Here is a 23833-nt window from a genome sequence, read left to right as displayed (position 1 = left end):
ATCTGGAAACCTATTGACAACTAATATGGCAGGTCTTGAAGTACAGTTGTGATGTGCTGGGATGTAATATTTCACCTGAGATGATACTCTCCAGAAGGTTTATACTCCTATACTTATCATTGCAGGCTGTTCCACACAGTGTGGCTGATAATACTACAGTAAAAAATATGTCTGTGTGATCTCTGTGATCATGCCCAGATAAGATTTTTGGAGAAATTAAAGATTGCTTAGTACATTGTAACAATTGAGTTCATCCAGTATTATAAGATTCCCCCCCCCCCAAAACTAGTGTATGGTATTTTTTGCTAGCACTGATATAAGTAGAACATTGCACAATAATTCTCATTAGCATTTGAAAGACTTTTCCTTAGTTCTTAAGATAACTCACATGCTGTTTCATAAATATCTGAAAAGTAAACAATAGTTTTCTTCATTATTTAGGGAGTGTTACTCATAGTTTATATTTCATTTACTAAACCACTAAACTATGTACTATGTATTCCTTTAATTCCATTTTGGGGGGCCTGTATTCACTACTGATTTTGTGAACCGGTATATAAATCATTTCAATGTAGAGGTGGATAGTACTTTAAACTTAAGTACTGTCAATTTTGCAGGATCCAATCTGGGTTGGTCACTGGGACCAGAGGTTTTGTCTTCCAAGCTTTTGGACTTGTGGTGGAGCCCATCTTCAAGGAAGTTCTCGCTAAGGTCTCTGAAGACAGGCTCCAGCACGAGTCTGAAAGCTCAAAAGGCAAAACCTCTGGTCCCAGTGATTCACCCAGATTGGGTCCTGGAACATTATCCATTTTGCTTCCATTTAGATTTCTAGTTTTGTAAGGCAATTTTGCAGAAGTCAGTATTTCCAGTCCCTGAAAAAAATCTTCATAATGAAGCTGAAGTATATGGTCTTGTATCTGTTCTTCTGTTTTCTTTTCTATTTTTGTTGCTATCAAAATCCATGCCTGAATGTGAAAATGTCTTATGTGTTTTTACCCTTATCAAATTAATGATTAATCTTGATGATTTGTAGAGAAGGGTGAGATGAGCATTCTACACCATTGCTCATCTGGACTCTTAGAAGAAGAAAAGCTATGGTATCTAGAACATATATTGTATTTTGTATTTCTAGATAAATTTTATTTTACTTATGCTACTGACTTAACTGCATTTAATTTACTGATTAGTCTGCATCTACCACTGTTGACTATGAACATTCAAAAGCTTCATGATCAAACTTTATGAGAACATTTTAATATGAGAGTGATTCCTGAGAAGAATATATAGTTAAAATGAACAATAAACAAGCCAATTATGATGACTTTGCTTGAAAGAGTAGTAAGCTTTAAAAAGAGGCTTTAAAAGAAATGAGTGAGAATGGAATGTCTCTATAGGAATCTTGCACTTCCCTGCAGGAGGATGACAGTGAACATACATCAGTTTCATTGTGTAGGCTTAATAAAAACTCATAAAGCATAAACTTATAACAGCTGGCCAATGCATATATGCACTGCAGAGTAGAAAATGAATGATAGCTGTGTCTTTCTGTTTCAGTGCAGCTTGTATGGGTTTCCTTCCTGTGTAAATGTGCAGTGTAAGTAATTTTAGTTATGTTCAGATAAATTAATTTTGCCTTAATAAATTAGAATATGTTCTAATTTTGGTTCATTAAGTTTTTAGCCTTTTAAAGCTAAGTTGATTCATTCTTTGCTCTACAATATTTGGTAGTTTTAAGAAAAGGTATGTGCTTCTCTTAATGTATTTTTGTATGCTTTGTTCCCTTTTGGAAAGAACATTGTAATGTGGGGAGGCGGAGTTGTAAATAAATATATAAGGATAATTTTGGTTCATTTTATTTATTGATTTAAGAAATAAAGTCTGGCAAACATGCTTTTGGAAAAAAACAAATTGATTTCTCTATCATTTGACTTCAAATATTTTGAAACATTAGTACTTATTTGTGTTCTATACTCAGAACACATGAAAGACAGCTAATTTGGCAGGTCATGTGACAAATCTTAACAGCTCTTTCTCTACCACTTTAATACATTATTGAATCTATATTCAATATATTCTAAAGTTATCTTAACATTGGAAGTTTAAAATAAATTAGTGATTTATATAAAATGCTGCTAACAACTATTCTAAACCGTCCAGTTTTGCTATTGGTTAGAATAGTTCATATGTTTTTCTGTTATATTACCTTAGTATTTTTTTCTTCCATTCATTTCTATCCATTTTTCACAGATTCCTTGACTATAATCCTTGCAGTTTTCTTCGCAAGGTTTTCAGAAGTTTTCCATTGTCTCCTTTCTCTTGAAAGAAAGTGACTGACCCAAGGTCGCCCATAGGCTTTGTGACCAAGCCAGGAGTAGAAATCACAATCTCCCAATTTCTAGCCTGATGTCTTAACCACTATACCAGACTTGTTCTCAGAACCTTAGTATACTTGGATGTAACACATGTTAAGCAGTCATTGCAATCCCCTTGTAGTTGTTTGACAGGGACTTTCCAGGTCAACTGTGGCTATCAAGAAGAAAGGTATCAAAAAGTAGGAAATAACCAGACACCTGAACATTTAGAATATTAAATGTTTAATACCCATTATTTTTCTATTCATTATAAATATTTTATTTTCAGTGGGGTGCTCTGAAGTTCAGACTTCAGACAATTTGGCTAGTGCCACTTTTCTAGTTCTTCCCTTTTATCTCCATATCCAAGTTTATCCTTTGTGGCTTTAAATGAAGTATTCCTCCTCTACCTTGGGATGTTTGCCTATCATGCTAAGCCCCAGATCAAAACACATTGTGACTTGCGTTCCAAGTGAATTGTAAGTTATATCATACATTCGTAAGTTTGTAAGTCATATCATAAGTTCACATATTATACTACTGTAATCTAGAGGTGCTTAATCATTTATTGCATTAATCAAAATCACAGTTAGGTTTTCAAGTAAAATCTTTTATTACCTGTGGACTTATTGTGGAGGTTTAAGTTAAGAATTAAGTTTGATATGTGTTTATGCAATAGAGATGATCAGAAATAGAGAACAAACTTCACTGTTATTAGATTGTAATTTGTGTTTACGTATCAAAGATTTCTGAAAACTGTAGCTTGAGATGTGGCACCCTAATGATCTTATACAAATAATCTTTACACATTTCTTGCCTATTAAAGCATGTGGTCATATAGCTTTGAATATGAAACTCTTCTAAATAAAAGGTTTTCTTTACCAACACACTAAATAGCATCCAATGGATATTAAGATCTTCCCATTCTGAGCCACTTGTATTGTTCTCCGCATCTCCCTTATAGTATAAAAGAATTGGAACAGTGTTTTTTTCCCTACATTCTGTTGATTCCATCATGTAAATCAGACAGCAAAAGCAATAATGATTTGACTCTTCTCTGAAGAATCTTGTTTGCGTGCCATATAGTAAATAACTTGATAGGAAATTGTTTAGTTTATCCTAAGCTCCTGCTTCTCCATTGTGTTTGCAAATGAGTGTCACAGAGTTGCTATGTTGGTTTGAAGTTACTGTTTTGGAGTTTGTGTCTGAATAAATAGGTACATTTCAGAGTCAGCATTCACATTTTGAAGATACATTGTGTTTTGCCTCTCACTGCAAGGTACAATTGGATGCAAAATGTATTTGGAAGAAAATCCCCCTGAATTCAGTGAGTTTTAAGTGACATATTTAGAACTGAACTGTTGCCCTTTTAACTGAGAAAACATCTTAAGTTCAGCAGTAAATGGGGCAGCTGTGGCCACTTCCACCACATTACATTTTCTTTATTTTTTCCAAGTCCCATGGTGTGGTTAATATGTGGAAATAACTTTCAGTAAGAAGCAGAGAGTTTTATTCCTTAGTGTTTTAATGTTATCAGAGGAAGCCCAGAATAGTCTTCCTTTATATTTCTATTTCTGCTACCAGTTTTCTAAACTCTTGAAAATGAAATTCCTTCATCTAGATTTCATACATGGTGCAGCTGTCTTAGGAAGAGGCTTTTAAAATGTATTTTATCTGCTATAATTATAGCCTTCTTCCCTTCTGTTATGGAATTCAAGATTGGGGTGCTTGGTATCATTTCCCTCACCACTCCTGTTCCTCTAACAGCAATTTGATGTTTAGAAATTGGCCATAAAGCATACTTACCCTTAGCTCTCTTCCTGGGAAGTACCAGGATTCTTTAGTTTCTAGGACATTCTTCTAATGGCTAAAGCAAGTGTATGAAGGCTAAGTACACATACAAATTAAGTCAATTTCCTTTATATCATTTTGCAACTTACTGTATATCCCATCCATGCCTGTTTGGAATTTTCACAAAAAGCCGCATGCTGCAATACATACATTCAAATAACGTAATACATAGTTGTGTTTTTTTTAAATAAAGTTTTATTTGGGTTTTCACACACAAAAAATACAAGTAAAACATCTTTTTTGAAAATAGTATGGTCCCGGGTTGAACTTCTTTATACAGACACAAAACTCAATTTCATGCTCCTTTTTGTATTCTATTCCATATCTTATACTATTTTACATTTTCTATATAGCTTTTCCCCTCTTTTAATTTTCTCAATTTTATTTTGATTATCTCATCTCAATTCAAATCATTATATTTATACTTTTGTCTGTTCTGTTTCAATTTCATATTATCTTTTCTCATTAAACAAATTTTCTCCTGTAGTTACTAATTGGAGTATGACACCTTTATACCTTTTAATTACATCCATTCAACTCTTATTTAAACTTCAATATATACCTTAAGTTTATGATCTTCAATATAATACATAATACATAACTTCCAATCGAATTCCGCTTGGCACATTCTTATAATAAACACTATATTCTTTAAAAAAAGAAAGATTGTAAATATATGTAATTATAAACCCTCATTCCATTCCACTTCAGTTCTATCATTAATAATCATTAAAATCATAACATCTTTAACACTTCTTTTCAATTAAATATCATACTTCCGTAAAAACACATATAATCTCCATAGTTAATTTTTCCATTATCTCTGTTCACATATGTTTCATAAATCATTAAATATACCTTTTGTTACATTTATTTATTGACAAGCATTCCACTGAATTACGATAGCTATTTGATCAGACATTTTAATCATACATTGTTTCATATTTTCTAAAATTATTTCTGTTTCTAATATAACCATACTATCTTATGTACCTTTGTAGAACCCCTTTTTCCATTAAGTTTTCACCCATTATCTCTAAATAGGCCCTGTTTCTCTATATTTCGCTTGTCCTTTATAACTTCTTTTCCTTTCTTTCTTCCCTCTCATCTTCCCCCTCCCTTTTTTACCCTCTAGTTCTAATTCTCTCTTCTGCATTTCCCTCTTCTGTTGCTTTCTGATTTTATACTTATTTTTCACTCTATTTTTTTTACTTGTTTTTCCCAATCTTAAACTTTCCATTCTCTTTCCCCGCTTTCCTTCCCCCCCTCACCTAAGATTACTTGTTCATTAAAGATGGCTTCTTCTTTGTTGCAGTCTTCTTGTTCTGCAGGCATTTTTTGTTGTTTCTCAAAGTTCCAAATCTCCATTTCTAAAAACTGAAATACGAAGCCAAAAGAACCTCTCCCTTCTTGTGCATTTTCTTTGTACTTTTTAAGCTCCATTTTCAGTTCTTCTAAAAGTGGAGCCATTTTAAACAGTTTTAAACAACCACCCAATTGATTTTAGTTATTCAAAACAATAACCAAGAATCCAGAAATCATCAAGTAATCCAGATAGTCCCGAGTTATATCTTCTTATTTCTTTTTCGACTTTCTCTTCCTGGGGTTTTTGTTGCAATATTTCAGTTAGAATGTTTCTTTTGGAAGTCTCGTTGAGATTTTGCTGTAAGTTCTTTTTTAATTCCAGGTAGTATCCTCCCTTCCTACCCTTTTATTCTTTTTCTCTCCTTTCCTGTTTTCAAAAGCTTTTAATTATCCAGAAATCTTTATTATCCCTTTGACTTTTTATTTTCAGCATTAAATGCCTATTGATGTCAAAGTGGATTTTTTTCCAATTTCTTGCTTAAGTCTCTTAGCTGTCAGTAAAGGAAAAGGAGAAAACCAAATCTTTTCCCCTTTCTCTCTCCTTCACAGCTTAAAAATCTTCTTAGGGAACATGTTATTGTTTTTTAATAGTTTCAATTCCAGCATACCTTATTTGTTGTTTTTGCTGTTTGACCCAGTCAACCAAAACTTTCTCTTCTTATCTTCCTCCTGCACATTCTTTTCCGGTTGAGTTCTTCTTTGTGGTGGCCATTTCTGACCACCGCTGCAACCGCCTTTGGGAAAGGGAGTAATGGCCAGCTGGGGAGGAGAGATGCAGCTCTCCTCAACCCTGCAGGCAGTCTCCTCCCTCTTCACAACCTCTACAGGGTGGCTTAGACCCGAAACCAGTTGGCTTGGGGTGCTCCAGCGGCGAGCACGGATCGAAGCCTTGTAGAAACGAGGTTTTGGTCTGTCGCTGAAGAAGCTCAAACCGGAAGCCTCGCAATACATAATTTTCTAACATTATCCAGTGACTTTGCTTTTTATAGCAGCCTTTCTGTAATATGCCTAAACAACCTATGAGGTCAAAAAGCATTGCCCAATGGAAATAATTGTCAATGACAATTCACAATTATTTCCCAGAATCTGTGCAGAGGAAGTATGAATGAATGATAAAGCTGTAGAAGGGAAATGAAAGTTTCTCATACAATAGATACTCATAAAGGTTGTATTAAAATTCCCCAAAAGTTATATCAGCAGATGTTGAATTTGCATCTTTCATTATCCTGTGAGGAGAGAGATAAGAAAAGAATTAATTAATTTTATTTGGGTCTTAGCGTTTGGTAAAAATACCTTTACAGCTGCTAGATTTCTCCAATGTTTAAGCTCTTTTAAAAAGAATAATGGGAAAATATTTAGTTGCTATAATTGTTCTGGAATTGTATATACTGTAAACCTTAGCTTGAAATAGCTGACATAATGGTGTTACTTGGTATATTGCAGTAAACATTGATTCCTGTTATCAGGGGAGGAAAAGATTGTTCATGCACGAGGATCCTTTTCCTGAAAATATTTATTTTATACAATACTACTCTGTTGAATTCTGCGTGGAATATGTTCTGCACTAGCTAGCTAATATGCATTCTTAATATTGCCAAAGCCATTGCAGTCAAATATTATGTATGTAGGGGGAAGGGAATAATATATATATATTACTTGCTGTCAAAAGACATGTGCATCATTGTTAGATTTACAGTAGAACCAGAGGTATAGAACTGTGAGGTGCACGATTCCAAGTTAGAATGTATGCTGTTTACTATTATGATGGGCTGTACAATTGTATAAGTATGTGTATGTATGAAAAAAGGCAAGACATCTGGTTTTTGAGACATTCCTTTGCATGTAGATTTCTGCATGTGAAAAAAGGAGGAGGAAAACAAATCACATTATAGTTCCCAGGTAATGAAAATTCAAATATCTATCACTCTTTGTGCCCACTAGGAAAATACGATATGCCTAATTTGGTTATACGTTTCAGTTCTAATGCAATATTAGATGTACTAAGTATAACTAATATTATAAAAAATTAAATGCGTATAAGAAGTACTGCTTCTGATTTACTGAATATCTGGTATAATCAGTTCAGAAAATCCTTGATAGATCTGGATGAACAGGTGGTATAAGAATGAGAACCTTTTTCTATTTAATATTTTAAAAAGGCATAAATACTGCAGGAGAGCTCTTGGTCTTTCATGCTATGTAGAAAAAAGCTTCAAATTAATAGATATACATAAACGTTTTAAAGACTAAAATTGTACTTACACTTGGCACAGAAAGTAAACATTCGGAATCAGTGTAAGATAGTTTTTCTTCAAAACAAGCAATCAAAAGGCACTTATCACAAACCACTGTGAGTGAGTGCTTCTGACTCACTTTGGAAGCATAGTGAGACACAGTATGCAATAGCTATCCCTCCTCCTCCTCCTCCTGTTCTCCAGTCTATCCACTGCATCTTCCGCATGTTTCCAAACTATGGTCCTGAGCTTTCTTTTGCCAATTGGGCCCACAATACTTAACTGATGTCATCAATCCTTCTTGTTTTAGGTCACTTTCATGGATACTTTTTATCAAGTGGGATCCATTCTATGACTGCCTTGGTCCACCTGCCAACAGTTGTTCTTGCTATCTCTATTACTATAATGTATTTCATGAACAGCAGTTTCTCTTAACGCATCCTTTCACAGTTAAATATAACCTGTCAGAATAACCTGATATATCAATGGCCCTTTAAATATAGGGTTACATTTCTGAGGATTTGAGAGACAAAATCATTTTAATAGATTAACAGCTAAGATTATTATTTTAAAATTTCAGTTGGATTCATGCCTCTTGCTATGTCACAAAGCACTCTGGCACAGCATGAGACATAATGTAACATTAACCATGGGCAAACGCACACTGGACAACAAAATAAACTACCGGTGGTCAAGGTTTCTTCTATTTGAGCTAGCTGGAGTATCAATGTTTGTTCATTAAAAAAAAAATGCTAGCCCAAATGAAGGCCACAGCTTCTGCATGCAGGATGGATGGAGGGGTGAAGTTTATTTTAGTTTCATGGCTTTTAATTTCATTCTTTACACATCCAGTTCAGATGACTTGAAGCAGGAGACTTGGACTAGGATCATACACAGAAATAAATAATAATTCTTGCTGCTCCCCTCTACTTTTATGCTGGTGACTTAAGTGAAGACATCGGAGCATAGCATGAATGTTTGCAATAGGGAGTTTTTAAGTATACCTACTTCTGACAGATTTGCCAATCGTGGTTGTGTGTAGAGCAAGGCTGTGTTGCAGATTGTCACACTATAAGCATGAAGACATTGCATATATCACTAGTTTGACTAAAAGAAGGAGATCTTTATGGCTTTTTGTGTGTTGCTTTGCATGTTAGATTTAATAAAGAGAGTCCTGGAACTTAGCTAATGAATTATGCATCAATTTTACTTCAGAGTAAATAATTTTTTAAAAAAGCTTTCCCCTCCTTCCATGTTTTAGCTAGATATTCTTATGATATTTAAGAAAGTGTAGCATAAATCTACTTATTGATTTGAAGACTGTCTAAGAACTGATTTATTTGTCCTGGAACTTTGTGTGACCTTTTCAAGTCATTTCACCCTACAGTGCAGAGTAAAAAGCATAAATAATGTTAAGCTCCAGTTCCATTGTCTCCTTTTTTTGTCTTAACTCTTATAAAATAAGATGATCCTTTTATCTCCAAATTAGTTTAACTTAAAATATTAATTTTTTTCCTGTTGCATAATTAATTCTATATTTTCCAGTTATTCAGGCAAATATCTCTTATGAAGAAAGCTGAAGACTAGCATATCTCAGTTCAGAGTAATTTCTTTAATTGCTGAATTCCCCAATTCTTTTTAGAGATGACATGAAATCACAGTTGAACCTGTTTATCATATTTTGACCTGGACAAATAATATTTGTCTCCATTAAGATAAAATTAGTCTCCGGTATTATTCCATTTACTTTATTTAACTATAAGGACAAGGACAAAAATCATGAACTACGTCTCCAGTTTTCCAGTACCTAGAAAGCAGTCAGGCAGGCTGGCTTTGAAGCAAATCTTCTACTGTGTACATAGAAGAGATTACTACAGGAAGAATTCATCACAAAATAAAGATATGGGTAATAGTGACTGTTTTGATTGTAAGCTGGGTGAAAATTAATACATAGTTCTTTAGTAGGTAAGATTCTGATATGCTGTTTTCATTTGTACACCTTTAGTTTTTAGCAAAAGATCTTAGCAAAATCTACAAAACAGATTTTGTAAAAATCATAATAGCTATAGGATTCAAGTGTACCTATCATGTCATTTAAAAACTGAATAATGCATATGCTGTGGCTATATATTGCCTATATTATGCTTATATCGTACAGTAGGCAGTGTTTTTTTTTATTGGAAAGTATAAGTATTTATAAAGTACTGGCATTATTACTATTAATGTTATTTCTAGTATTTCTCTATTATTTCAAAAAGAATACAATTTTTATTCAAAGACTTTGATGTGTCAAGTTAACAAGTGCGATGGCATTTTCATTGTGGAAATTGCACCATCTGAGTATGGCTGAGAAGTAACTCAAAGCAATCTTCATGTAACCACTTCACTGCAGTGTATCCAGCCATTTTGTTGTACTTCTGTCAATTTCTTCCCTCCAAGTGGCCACAACAAGGAATACTGATTGAACAGATACTGCTAAATTGCCTCAACTCAGATATGCATAGTTCTACTGTGCAGTATCACAGTTCCTTTGGGTTGAGCATCAAACATGGACTTATAGAAACCAACAAAGGATGCCAATTAAACCAGAATTCTCAGTACACAGAATATTATTAGTAGGTAGATCATAGCCGCACTCTCATTTGCAGCATGGAACTTCCTGGTACACAACCAGATGTACCGATCTCAAGTTTACAACTCAAAATAGCAGCTATAGGCCTGGTGCTTAGCAATCTTTGTGAACTTACCACATCCCCTGAACCAGCCATTTCACTGGACAGAACTAGATTCACTTATATCCAAGGCACTTCATTTTGGACAATATTCTACTTTAGCTGTCTTCTCAGAGCAGATCTACCAGTCCTGATTTTCTGGCCACTGCTGCTATTGGCATTTCCTTCTGCTAGTGACTGGAAGAAGAAATACAGCAAGGAGTCAGAATCATTGCCTGTGCATCATGTCCATTGCACATCATGTTACTTTCCTGATTGGAAAAAGTTGATGTTCAGGAAAAGGAATATGTTGCAGCCATGACTGATCCTCTAAGCAAGTTTAAATTATTTTGGCACTCAGGCTGCCTATCTTGTTCTAAATGGACAATTCAAATTGCAGCATAAAGAAAATAAACATCCCATAAATTTAGTAATAAAAAATAGTTTCCATCCATAGCTTCTTGTCCTGCCTTCAAGTGCTTTGGAGAATAGATTGACTCCCTGTTCTTTGTGGCAGCCCTTGAGATATCAGAACACTGCTATCATATCACCCATAGTCTTTCTTTTCATTAAACTAGACATATCCAATTCCAGCAACCATTCTTTATATGTTTTAGCCTCCAGTCTCCTAATCATTTTTGTTGCTCTTCTCTGCACACTTTCTAGAGCTGTGATGGTGAACCATTGGCACGCATGCCAGAAGTGGCATACAGAACCATTTCTGCCAACACACAAGAGGTTCCCACTGTGCATGCGTGCATGCCCCCCGCCAGCCAGCTGATTGTTGGGTATCTGCCATGCATGTGCAGGGGGAGACGCACGTGGGAGATGCATGCGCAGGGGGCAGGGCATGCATGAGGGTCATGTGCACATGTGCACATAACATGGGATTGCATGCACATGCACAGAGGCATGCAGTACATGCACAGGGGGTCATGTGCACATGCGCAGGGGGCGGGGAGTCATGCACACATTGCATCATGGGTGCAAGCACACGAGCGAGCGCACTTTCGGCACGCGATGTGGAAAAGGTTAGCCATCACTGTTCTAGAGTTTCAACATCTTTTTAACATTGTGGCGACCAAAACTGGATGCAGTATTTTAAGTGTGGACTTACCAAGGCATTATAAAGTGGTATTAGCTCTTCATGTAATCTTGATTCTGTCCTTCTGTTAATGCAGCCTAGGGCTACTTTGGCTTTTTTTCACAGCTGCAGCACACTGTTGGCTCATATTTAAGTGATTGTCAACTAGGGCTCTCAACAGGAGTAGAATTCAAAAATTTTAGCAACTGGTTCCCTGCCCTAGTCGGCCTCCTGCACCACAGTGGGGGCATTTTTGTCCTACCCAGGCTCCAGAGGCTTTCCTTGAGCCTCCAGGTGGGTGAAAATGGCCTTCCTGGGCTCCGGAGGCCCTCTGGAGCCCATTTCCAGCCTTCCAGAACCTCTTTAGAGGCCCATTTTTTGCCCTCCCTGAGCCTCTGCACAGATCTTGTACTTATCTGGGATCCAAAACAGGCCACCTGAAGACTCCTGGGTGGGGCGGGGAGGGGCTAGCCAGGGGTTGGATTTGCCAATTCACCTAACTCGCCATAAAAAAATGATAAAATGAGCTACTGGTTCACCCAAACTGGGGAGAACCAGTAGCAGCTCACCCCTACCTTTCACAATAATTACTATTGAGCCAGATACCACCTATACTATACCTGTGCATTTGGTTTTCTTGCCTAAATGTAGAGCCTTACTTTTTTTCACCATTTAATTTCATTTTATTAGATAGGGCCCAACGTTCAAATCTGTCAAGATCCTTCTGTATCTTAAAGCTATTCAATAGATGGGATTGGCTTCAAAAATAGTGCTAAGTAAGTATGGTTTATTAAATTAGGTGTAAAAGTTGCATTCACACTTATTGATAAATTAAACCAATCAAGTTATAGTTTAAAACAATGTATGAGTCCAGCTAGGAAGGCTTAAAATATTATACAGAGTGCAGGCTTCAGATTTATGGACATACTGCTATAATTTGTAATAGCATATTTCTAAGAAACATAGAATTCTAAGTGAACTATGATTTTTGGAGCATGAATGAACACATTTTCAAAAATGTTAAATAATGGCTTTAGTAATGTGATAAATTTTGGTCAGATTCGGGCAAACTACAATAGTACAATTTTGTGCTCTGTATCGTGTTTTTGATCTCATGATATGAAAGAATATATGGAGATTCTTTTACAGACCCAAGCATGTAATGTTCAGTGCATTGGGTCTGGTAAACAAGGGTTCGTTGTATCTGTATGACACTATACACACTCTGTTCAATAGAAGAGACTCTACAGTTTGTTCACTTTGCATTAAATATAAAATGTTGCCATGATGCCAGATAGGACATTCATTTTTTTTAACCATAATAAAAATAGTCTTTAAGGAGCACATGTTTGTGGCTGTCTAAGTTATGATTGTGTTTTGTTTAATTAAAATTTTAATTAAAAATTTAATTAAAATTAAATTTAAAAATTAAAAACACCTATTTTCTCTGATTTTTTTCACTTATGAATAGTATGGCATACCATAAATGATGTGACCATATATGCATACACACATAAATCTAATTAAAGCTGCTTCTTTTGACAAGCAGGTTGTTTCTTTGCTTCCTCAAACTTGTCTGAAAGATCATATGCTAAATAATTTGGCCATACAATGAAATGAGTGAGAGTGGGCTGATTTATTTCATATCTTCTTATTTTTCTTCCACGTAGGCACAGAAAATATCATCTCAATGAATGGGGAAATGGGTTTCTTATCATTTGCTCCTATAGTAGGGCAAAGAGGCAGTGGCCTTGTACTCTGTTTACAGAGCTGTAAAAGCAGTATCTTTCCCCTGCCATTTATGATAATGACATCTCCAGCCAATTGATTAAAAAAATTCCCTGCGTTCTCTCTCACTCTCTAATGAATGTTAAAAGGCAGAGTTGGAATGTTAATCCCTTTCCCCATGCCCCTGCATCTTCTCATTGCTAATGTATATAATTTGTAAAGTTATGCGTCCACTCGGACCCTACCTCCCTGAGATGCCTTTTACTATTTCAGCTTACCTTCCAGGAAAAGTAATAATTAAAGGAAACCACTCTTTTTATTTTCTAAGATTGCATCTCAATAAATCTTAGAAAACAAAATAAGAAGTATTCTTGGAAGTAAATATGGTACCTGAGGCTGTTACAACATGCTAACTTTCTACAGCATGTATTTATTTGGAATATATATTCATTCCAAATAAAATTAGATAGAGCCTGGTGGATACTAAGGCAAAAAGCAGAAATGATAACATCATTTATACACATACACACACCCTCCATACTCAAAAACTAAGAACAATAATCTTCTGAGGACAAAGGCAATATAACAGTTGGTTTGTTTCAGTCTAACTTATTTGTAAATTTAAGCTTATAAGCAGGTACAGAACCTGGCCAACTTTGTCTAAATTTAAAAACTAATTAGGGTTGATCATAATTATTGCTTTCTAGGGAAACCACCAGGGAATAGCAGGGAGTTGGGCCAGACTGGAAAGTTGAAAAACATCTTGGAAAAAGAAACGGCTGTAAGATACGGCTTCCATACTGTGGCCAGTATTATATTCATCTGGTTATCAGGACTTGGAGATATCTTTACCTTTCTGTACAGTGGTAGCAACACTGGAGTTAAAAACATAATTGACAATTTACAGAATTGACAAATTAAGTGGCATTTTTGTCAATTTAAATTATTCTAACTGTAGTCATTTAATTTTGTATGCTTTTGAAATTTGCAGGTGATTAGACATTTTACCTAAATGACAAACTGCCCTTAAAAATATAAATTATTTATTGAAATGATGTAAATTCAATAATGCTTTGCAGACAATATGTATTTGCCTTTCAGCTGAACCTTTGCCCAAGGAAGGGTATCTCAGTCAGAAATTCGGTAATACTGCTGCTCTAATTGATCAAATGAAATTGGAAATAACTGATTCTCTCAACTTAAACTGAAGGTTCTTCTCTGCAAATCAGAGACTTTGTTACACTTTTGCTCCATAGTCCCCTAAAACATGAAGTATTACCAAATAAAATGCGACAAAAACTGCAGGTTTATGCTGCTCCTATGATTCTCACAACCAATACGTTTTTAACTTAGCATTTCAGGTATGTAGGGATTCAAGTGATATTGTTCCTAATCTGCTGTGTCCAAGAGAAGAGACTTCTGCATATTTAGGAATCCCATCAATTTTCCTATCGTGTCTTAAAGCAATTTTGGAGGGAAGATGATTTGTAATTCAGCATGTCTGGAGAGTGGCTGGTTTATCATGCCCTTCCAAATATCCTGCTGGCTGTAATCATGTCAATTGTAATCCTATAGTATTGATGAGTAGTAGGTAGATCTTTAAATACACCCACTTAGCAAATATATGTTTGGCTAAGTGGATGCATTTAAAACAGCTTATAAGTAGGTAACAGCACCTGGGATCAGATTAACTTGCATTAGAAACTAATGTTGCCATAGTCTTTCCATTCCCCCACCCCCCTGTAATTGCTCAACATACTAAAATATTATCTGTTGGTAAAACTATTAAAAGATATTACAAGATTATTACAGTTTAAGAATAAAGGTACTATTTACATAGCAAATATTTACTACTGGTAGTAATGTTTACATAGTAAAAGGTACTATTATTATAGTCTTCATTTAACTATGGTAATTGAGATGGAATTTCTGATGATAAGCAATGTGATCATACAGGACAACCTCATGTGACCGCATTGCTTAGGGACAACGATCCAGTACTCCTTATTGATGTTCTTAAGCGATGATTGCAAGCCATTATATCACTCCCAGGTGTCTTGCAAGCTGGCAGGTAAGGCATGAACAAGGGTGGCCTGTAAGGCACAGCAAGAGAGCAGCATGGTCAGCAGTAGCTGTTGCCAAGTGGGGTGGGGGTTGGGGTGAGGGGGAAGTGACTTACCAAAACAAATCGCAATCTTTCCTGCTGGCTCCCCATTGACTTTGCTTGTGGGAAGCTGTCAGGGAAAGTTTCAATAGGAAATCACATGACCCCAGGATGCATCAACCATCATAAATGTGAGCTGGTTGCCAAGGGCTCAGATCACAATCAAATGGCTATGAGGGTGGAGAACGTTAAGGACCAGTTGTAAGTATCATTACTTCAGCACCATTGTAACTTTGAATATTTGCTGAATGAATGAATGGTCATTAAATGAGGACCATCTGTACACACCAAAAATGTGGAATGTATCACTACAGAAGTATGGATTTATCACCCTTAGGTAGTAGCAAAAAAAAAATAGGATGATACTCATCCCAGATCTACAGTGCTTGATGAAAGACTTATGTTCACTTTCTGTTTATGAGCTGGTTGTTCATTGATAAAGCAGATGCACAGTAATCTTGTGTGGTTTGAGATTTAATGACATTGTTTAAAAGTTAATTTGAGATAAACTCCATGATTTCTGTCAGAAAAGAGATGCTCTAAAAGTTGATGGTGGCTGTGGAATCAGGAAAAGGAGTATATGTGGTGACAAGAAACTGAAGAAATGCTGACAGAAAAGAAATTACGTTATGACCAGTGCTGGGATTCAAAAAAATTTACTACCGGTTCTGGGGGCATGGCTTGATGGGCGTGGCAGGGGAAGAGTACTGTAAAATCTCCAGTCAGAGAGATTTTGGTGGTATTTGCCGGTTCTCTGAACTACTCAAAATTTCCGCTACCGGTTCTCCAGAACTGATCAGAACCTGCTGAATACCACCTCTGGTTAAGATGATGAATAAATCAAGTAGGAGTATTTGTTACATGTTTCACTAGGATAGGCAAAGGAAGGGAAGAAGGAAGGAAGAATTTGGCTGCATTTAATTAGCATTAGTGAATGCTATAAGCTGAGTCAGTTCTCTTCCTTCCACCATGTCCTCTTCAAATTCTTCCTAAGAAAATATGCTTAGCTTTTTTATTTAGAAGTGGGATGCAATAGATGCCTTCTTGATCAATGAAGAACAATAAACTATCTGTTACCATTTCTTGATAGAGAAAGCCACGGTACAAGAGGCAGCTGCCAGCATTTTTTAATTTTTTTTTTAAAAGATAGTAGCCTTCGTACAGAATTTGTACTTAGTCAAGCATATAGGAAAAATCAAATCTTTTCCAAACCTGTAATTATATAGAATGTCATACTGAACAGGCCCTCAAATAATAATTTCATGGTTTGCAAAATATTTCTACTTTTATTTTTAAGAGTTTAATTGAGCTTACCTTTGAATTTTTACACAAATAATCCAAAGAACAACATTTGCCTTTCATCTGTTTCATCACCTGAAAATGGGATATTTTCAAACTGTTACGTTTTGGTCACATCTATCTATAAATCAAATTTCAGATATTTGTAAACATATTTTCTTACTGCTATCACGGTTATAACTCATAAAATATTGAGAAAAAGCCTTCACCATGCCCCCTCCATTTACTAATTTGGAAAATTGATTATGTTTGTTGAATTGGTGACATGGGAAACTGCGGTTGATAGGAAACTCAGCTATACATGTGAATCCTAATTGCAAACCCACAGAACCTTGCTATAGCCACTAAACTTTGTGGTGGATACTTTGTTTGCAATTTGTGGATGAATCATAATGAACAACTCCCTCCCTTCACAACATAGAAACTGTTGTTTGTCTGACAGTCAAACCCAGTTCTGTTTGGAAGGCTCTGGAACAAACAAACTTCAACAAAGACTTAGATTCTTCAGGGAAGTTAAGCTCAAGATTTATTGTGATATGAGCATGGTCAAAACAGCAAGATCATGGGATTAAGCGATTGAAGAATTAGTTTCAGATATTATTTTAGCAGCCTGCAAGCCTGACTTAGAGTTTAATAACATGGTCTCTTAAGTCCCAGCAAGCTTCAGGTGTATGGATGCACCCCCACCAATAGCAGAGGTTTGGCTCTTCTTTCAAGAAGACTTCTCTTTCTGACTTGTAGATGGGGTAGACTGCTTAGGTTTCATCCTTTGATGCTGGTGCTCCTTATTGGGGGGTAATCCAGATCCTCTCTCTGTACCAGATAGAATTCCTTTTATCTCAATAGAGCATATTCTAGTTAAGTAAAACCTCCATGATGAAGCATCAGCTTGGATCTTCTGGTTAGAGTGATATGATTTTTCCTTCAAAAAAAAAAAAAGAAGAAAGTTAGAAAATGATAGAAATACTGTATATTAAAGTATAGACTTACATTAATTTGTGAAGTTCTCTTTACCAGGAGGTGTAAAAGTATATGTAGGCAGGTAATCAACCATAATTGAAACCACACATAATTTTGCCACCCAACAACAGTGAATTGGAAGGAGGTACAAGTCAAATAGGTTTGCCATGAACATAGTCTTCAATGACCTGGTTCCCACATAAGAGGAATTACAAACAGATGGAGAAACAGCTGAATTATATTGCAGTACAAGCAGTAACATAGTGGTTGTTGGTGTTGCACAACCAAAAAATATCTGCTTGAATCACAAAACAGGAATTTGTGATGGATAATTTTTAAGTTGGGAAAGTATAATTTTCTCTAAAATAAAGTAAAAATGATTGAAATCATTTTAGTGTTGAAGAATCTTTAAGAAGAATAGCGATGAATTTTCATAGGTAATGCTAATATATACCTATTCTATCTAAAATAGATGCTTAGGAGGTTGGGAACTGTGATAGGTATGTTTGCTTCTGATGATATGGGGATCACTCTGTATTATTAGTTTCATGAGTTTTATAAGCCTCGGTGGCACAGTGGTTAGAGTGCAGTACTGCACGGTACTTCTGCTGACTTTCAGCTGCACTTTGCCTGCACTTTGGCAGTTCAAATCCTACCAGACTCAAGGGTGACTCGGCCTTCCATCCTTCTAAGGTGGTTAAAATGAGGACCCAAAATTGTTGGGGGCAATATGCTGACTCTGTAAACCATTTAGAGAGGGCTATAAAGCGCTATAAAGCAGTATATAAGTCTGAGTTCTATTGCTATTGCTATTTATAAGCCCAAGGTAGGAAAAACCCATTTAAGTCACATTAAATTAACTAATTGGTTTGTATAGGATCAAATTGGATTAAAAAAATGCTATTTTCCAAATGAAACTAGGTTCTGCTAGCTGATTTACAGTGTATTTTAAAGCCCACTTTTTATATTATATATAATATTGATCTTTAATATTTATATTTTAATACATATGAAAAACATGAGGGTTTCTTTGGATGCTGTACTTTAAGGAGAAGGCTTGCATGGTTCTTTGTAGTTTCCTGAGTTGGTGAAACACAGTATATTTTTTCACACAGAAATAGAGATAATTTTTCTAGGAAAAAAGACCCCCATTTATTAAAAAATATTATGTCACAATCTACACTTCCATAAAAATAGTTACTTAGTACAATACACTCTATAGTGACAGAAGAATTGCTAAAATTTACCTTGGCTCGATGCATCCTTGGTCCTGTTTTCCATCCTCTTCTTTGCTAGAAAAGTTGAGGGATTTCAGTAGAAACTGAAGACATACATAAATCATGCTAATCTAACTGCTCTTGTGACATTAATTAATGTCTCATAATTCCCCTGAAAGCTCAGTGTGGGTTTTTCCTAATTTTATTTCCAAAACACTTAGTGAGATTATTGGATTGAGATACTTATCCACCCAATCATATACAGATAGCATCTTTTTGTGGGCTGAGGCTTATTTAATATTTTTGGGAAAGAAGAGGGGCATGGGCCCTGCTATTGTTCCTTTCCATCAATATTTTTTGAGGATCTGAGGATTTGCTTTCTTTTTAAGTTATTTTAAATCTAGTTTTAAGTCTGCTTAAGATTTTAAATTTTAAGTCTAGTTTAGAGACTCTACTACATTTGTACAATTTCCTCAATAGGAAGAAAATCATGTTTCTGATTTTCAGCCACTGTAGATAAAGAGAGCCCAGAGAGTTGCAAAAAACAAAAGAGATGGGGTGTCTCAAGGGATCCAACATTCCATGTCCATGGTCTCTGAAGAAATTTAGATCTTCCCAGTCCAACAGCTTAGCCACAATTCCAGAGATTTGAAGTGACTTCAAAAGGCAAAATGGCTATGGCATCCTGATGTCTCCTTAAAATCCACAGATACACACACCGCTCACATTGGACATTTTTTCACATTTTGGGGTAGTTTATGCAGTGCACTACATGCCTTAAGTCTCCAGAAGTTTAATCCTTAATTCCCCCTCCCTCAAAAACATTTCTAAAAGGATTTGCAGTTCTGCAAATATTGCCCAAGCCACTTTGATGACACCCCTAATCCTTTGGCCTCAAAACAGTTGTCAGATGAAAAAATACTGTCCATCTCCTAATTGAAATGGTGATGAGAAATATCTTCTAATCCTTATAACAGCTAAAAGAGTATTCAACTTTGCCTAATATTGCAGATTGCAGGGCAGAGTTGACAGGAAGTGGCCTTGTAATAAATATATTGCAGCAATTAGATTAGATTAAAACTGTGGGCTCAAATTTTAGTTACTACAGTATACAACGTAAAGGATTATAGTTGAAGATTAATGTACTTTAATCATTAATCGAACATGACTTAAACTTTACTCTCTTTTTGTAGGGGAACCTATAGAAGGTCTTCGAGAGAGTGATTACCTATTGATTCATTCATGCCGACAGTGGACAACTATTACAGCTCATAGTCTAGAAGAAGGCCATTACGTCATAGGGCCGAAGATAGAAATTCCAGTGCATTATCCCGGTAAGTGTAATATTCTTCAGTTGTAGACTTCAGAAAACTGAATAGTTAACTACTCGGTTTATCAGCTACAAAAAGACTACCCCTGAAAGAAACCATGACAACAATTTCAGCAAAATAAGATATATAGAAATACTGTAGTTTATCTCTACAGCAGAAATATTTGATATGCTTCTGTTAAGAGGTGTGATTTATCTAATAAAGTTTCATTGACTGCTGAAGAAAAATAGTATGTGTCTTATGCAAAGGTATTGCAATGTACAACAAAAATTTTGTTTCCTGAACACTTTTGGGTATATCTTGCAGACTTGGGGCTATTAAACATAGACATAAACTTAAATTTAGCCTATCATGTACCATTTTATAGAAATCTGTTTTTACAAGTGGCAATGAACCCTTTCAGTAGCTTTTGGCAATAGGCTGTACATATAAAAGAAACATTAAAACATGGAGCTGTTCTTGAAGCACATCCAGTACATCAAGATCTCCAATATCTGTGGAGATCTAAAAGTAGTGGCTCTACTGCTTGGAATGCAGCTCAGATATACCAAGCACTGTTGTTACGTATGAGAATGAGGCAGCCATGCAAGAGGGTTGCATTATATGAAAAAGAATTTGGTTCCAGTACCAAAAACATGGCACATGAAATACTTGTTGAGAAATATATTTTTGCCTCCACTTCACATAACACTTGGATTGATGAAAAATTTTGTGAAGGTGGTGAGCAAAGGAAGATTCTTGTTATTTGAGACAGATGTTTCCAAGAATAACTGATGCCAGTATTAAGGAAGGTATTTTTGTTGGTCCACAGATCAGATACATCATCAATGACAAGTAGGTTGAAGATAGTGAGGCCAGAAAAAAATGCCTGGAAAGCATTCAAGAATGTCTGAGAATTTTCTAGGCAACTACAGAGCACCAAACTACATTCAGCTGGTTGACAAACTTCTTACAGCCCACAAGACCATGGAGTGCAATATGTCACTGAATATTCATTTTCTGCATTCAGACTTAGCCTCCTTTCCCAAAAATCTAGGTGTAGCCAGCGATGAACATGGTGAAAGTTTTCACCAGGACGTTGCCACAGTGGAAAATGGTTTCATGGAAAATGGAATCCCTCAGTGTTGACACTCTTGTTGGACCCTGCAATGAAATGGATCAGACACCGAGCACAAACAAAAATCAGCAGCAAAACACTTTCAGCCTCATTGAGCTCCTGCTGCATGTTAGAAACATTATGCAATTAAATACATTATAATGATTAAAATTTAATTTTGTTTTTCTCAAGATTCCTACATAATATAATCATTCTGAAATTATAAGTGATTCAGTTTGATCATTAAAAGTTTTTCAGGAAGTAAAATTTTTGAAAAAAATTGTTGCACAGTGATCAGAAGTCATTGTAAAAATGGTTAAGATCCAGCTACGTTGCATTTAAAATGTTTATCTAAGGACATGATATCCTTTTTTAATTAGTTTTCCATGTGAACTGTGGAAAAGGTGTCAGCAGGTTGGTTGGTTGGTTCTCTTGTAAACAAGTATTGGGTAGGGAGCCTCTTCCAGTGTACTTTGATTGTGCTTAATCTTTGTAGGGTGACTATGTTGATAATGCAGATGGGGTGGAGGCAGTCTATAAAATTTTATTGTGTTTATGGAATAAACCTGGATTTTCTTTCTTTTTTAAAATTACTTTAAGTCTGTTTTAGGGTTTATGACACAATTTTAAGTTTTTCTCATTTCAAAATGGAAGGATATTTTGTTACACTTTCCAACAACCATAGACAAAGGTACACCTGGAATTGCAAAAAATTGTTAAGTGGTAGTAAATTGCATACCATTACTGTACTCGTTACATTACTTAAAGTTCATCCTGATCTTTTCTTTCTAGCAAACTTCAGGAATCCAGTGCTCAACAGGTTCTACAACTAATATATATATATATATTTGTTTTCTGAGGTTCTCGCGGGTATTTGTATGTGGATCTTTGGTTGTTCGGGTTTTCTCCCGAAACAACCAAACAACCAACTTTCGAATCTTACACGGGAGAAAACCCGAACAACAAAGATCCATATATATATATATATATATATATTTGTGTGTGTGTGTGTGTGTGTGTGTGTGTGTGTGTGTGTGTGTTTCTGAGGTTCTCGCGGTATTTGTATGTGGATCTTTGGTTGTTGGGTTTTCTCCGCGTAGATTCGAGTATCTAGGCAACGTTTCGATGAAGTCTCATTCATCATCTTCAGGCTTCTGTCTCCGGCTCTGTGCTTCTCAGAGTAATGGAGATTGCAGCTGCTTCCTCCTTTAACTGCCAGTGGGGTGGGACTTGATTGGGTGGGGGCTTGGCTGTGTTCTGATTGGGTGGGGTTGTGTTCTCATTGGTAGGTGGTTTGGCTGTGTTCTGATTGGTTGGGGGTTAGCGTGGGCGTGTTAGGTGGGGGGCTTGGTGTTCTGATTGGCTGGTGAGCTGTGATCTTGCTGTTGGAAGCGTGTTCTGTTCTGGTGGGGGCTTGGTTTGCTCAGGTTAGTCTTAGTTGCTGGGGAAGAACTCAATCAAAAAGAAGAAACGACTCTTCCCTGGTCCAACACCTCAAAGCCACAGGACATGAAATTGATTTTAAAAATACCAGAACCATCGCCAAAACCGAACACTTCAACAGCAGAATAATCAGAGAAGCCATAGAGATAGAAAAACGCCCACACAGCATGAACAAACGAGATGACACCTCCCGCCTTCCAGCCATTTGGAAACCCGCCTCATGAACAGACGAGTACCTAACATGAAGAAGGACACCAGACCCACACCCATGAGAGCCACACAAGATGCCACCACCACACTTCCATGTAGAAAACAGACTCACACCCACTCAGAAGATGAGACACGACCATGGACCAGAAGCTGCACTGCAGCTGCATCACTACCCACTTCAAACCCTCCGAGCCATACATGAAGCAAACCGACACCCACTATGAAGATGCAGCACCACCACGAACTCAAGCCAAACAGCAAGATCACAGCTCACCAGCTCAAATCCCCAGCAACTAAGACTAACCTGAGCACAACCAAGCCCCCACCTGAACAGAACACGCCTCCAACCAATCAGAACACGGCTAACCCCCCAACCAATCAGAACACAGCCAAACCCCTACCAATGAGAACACACCCCCACCCAATCAGAACACAGCCAAGCCCCCACCCAATCAAGTCCCACCCCACTGGCAGTTAAAAGGAGGAAGCAGCTGCAATCTCCATTACTCTGAGAAGCACAGAGCCGGAGACAGAAGCCTGAAGATGATGAATGAGACTTCATCGAAACGCTGCCTAGATACTTCGAATCTTACGCGGAGAAAACCCGAACAACCAAAGATCCATATATATATATATATATATATATATATATTCTTAAGTTTTCATGGGTATCTATATGTATGGTATTCAGCTTTGTTCGGGTATTTTCCCATGTTATTGTAGTACACATTGTAAAAGCACAACTACAATGACGTGGGAAAATACCTGAACAAAGCTGAATACCATACA

The 23833-nt window shown here is 36.2% G+C and overlaps 1 protein-coding gene across 2 annotated transcripts in view; it reads left to right on the top strand.

Moving 5' to 3' along the window:
• GAREM1 (GRB2 associated regulator of MAPK1 subtype 1) overlaps positions 1 to 23833 on the top strand; it is a 73748-nt gene that overhangs the window by 4769 nt on the left and 45146 nt on the right. For both annotated transcript variants that reach the window (XM_026699239.2, XM_026699240.2), the window contains exon 2: positions 20158 to 20298. In XM_026699239.2, the coding sequence (XP_026555024.1) occupies positions 20158 to 20298 (141 nt within the window). The remainder of the gene's footprint in view (positions 1 to 20157; positions 20299 to 23833) is intronic.

The sequence above is a fragment of the Pseudonaja textilis genome, chromosome 3 (genome assembly GCF_049901715.1).
Source record: "Pseudonaja textilis isolate UNSWEBS1 chromosome 3, rPseTex1.2, whole genome shotgun sequence".
Taxonomy (NCBI): domain Eukaryota; kingdom Metazoa; phylum Chordata; class Lepidosauria; order Squamata; family Elapidae; genus Pseudonaja; species Pseudonaja textilis.
The sequence above is the reverse complement of the archived record's forward strand: the minus strand, read 5'-3'. Positions and strand labels throughout refer to the sequence as shown.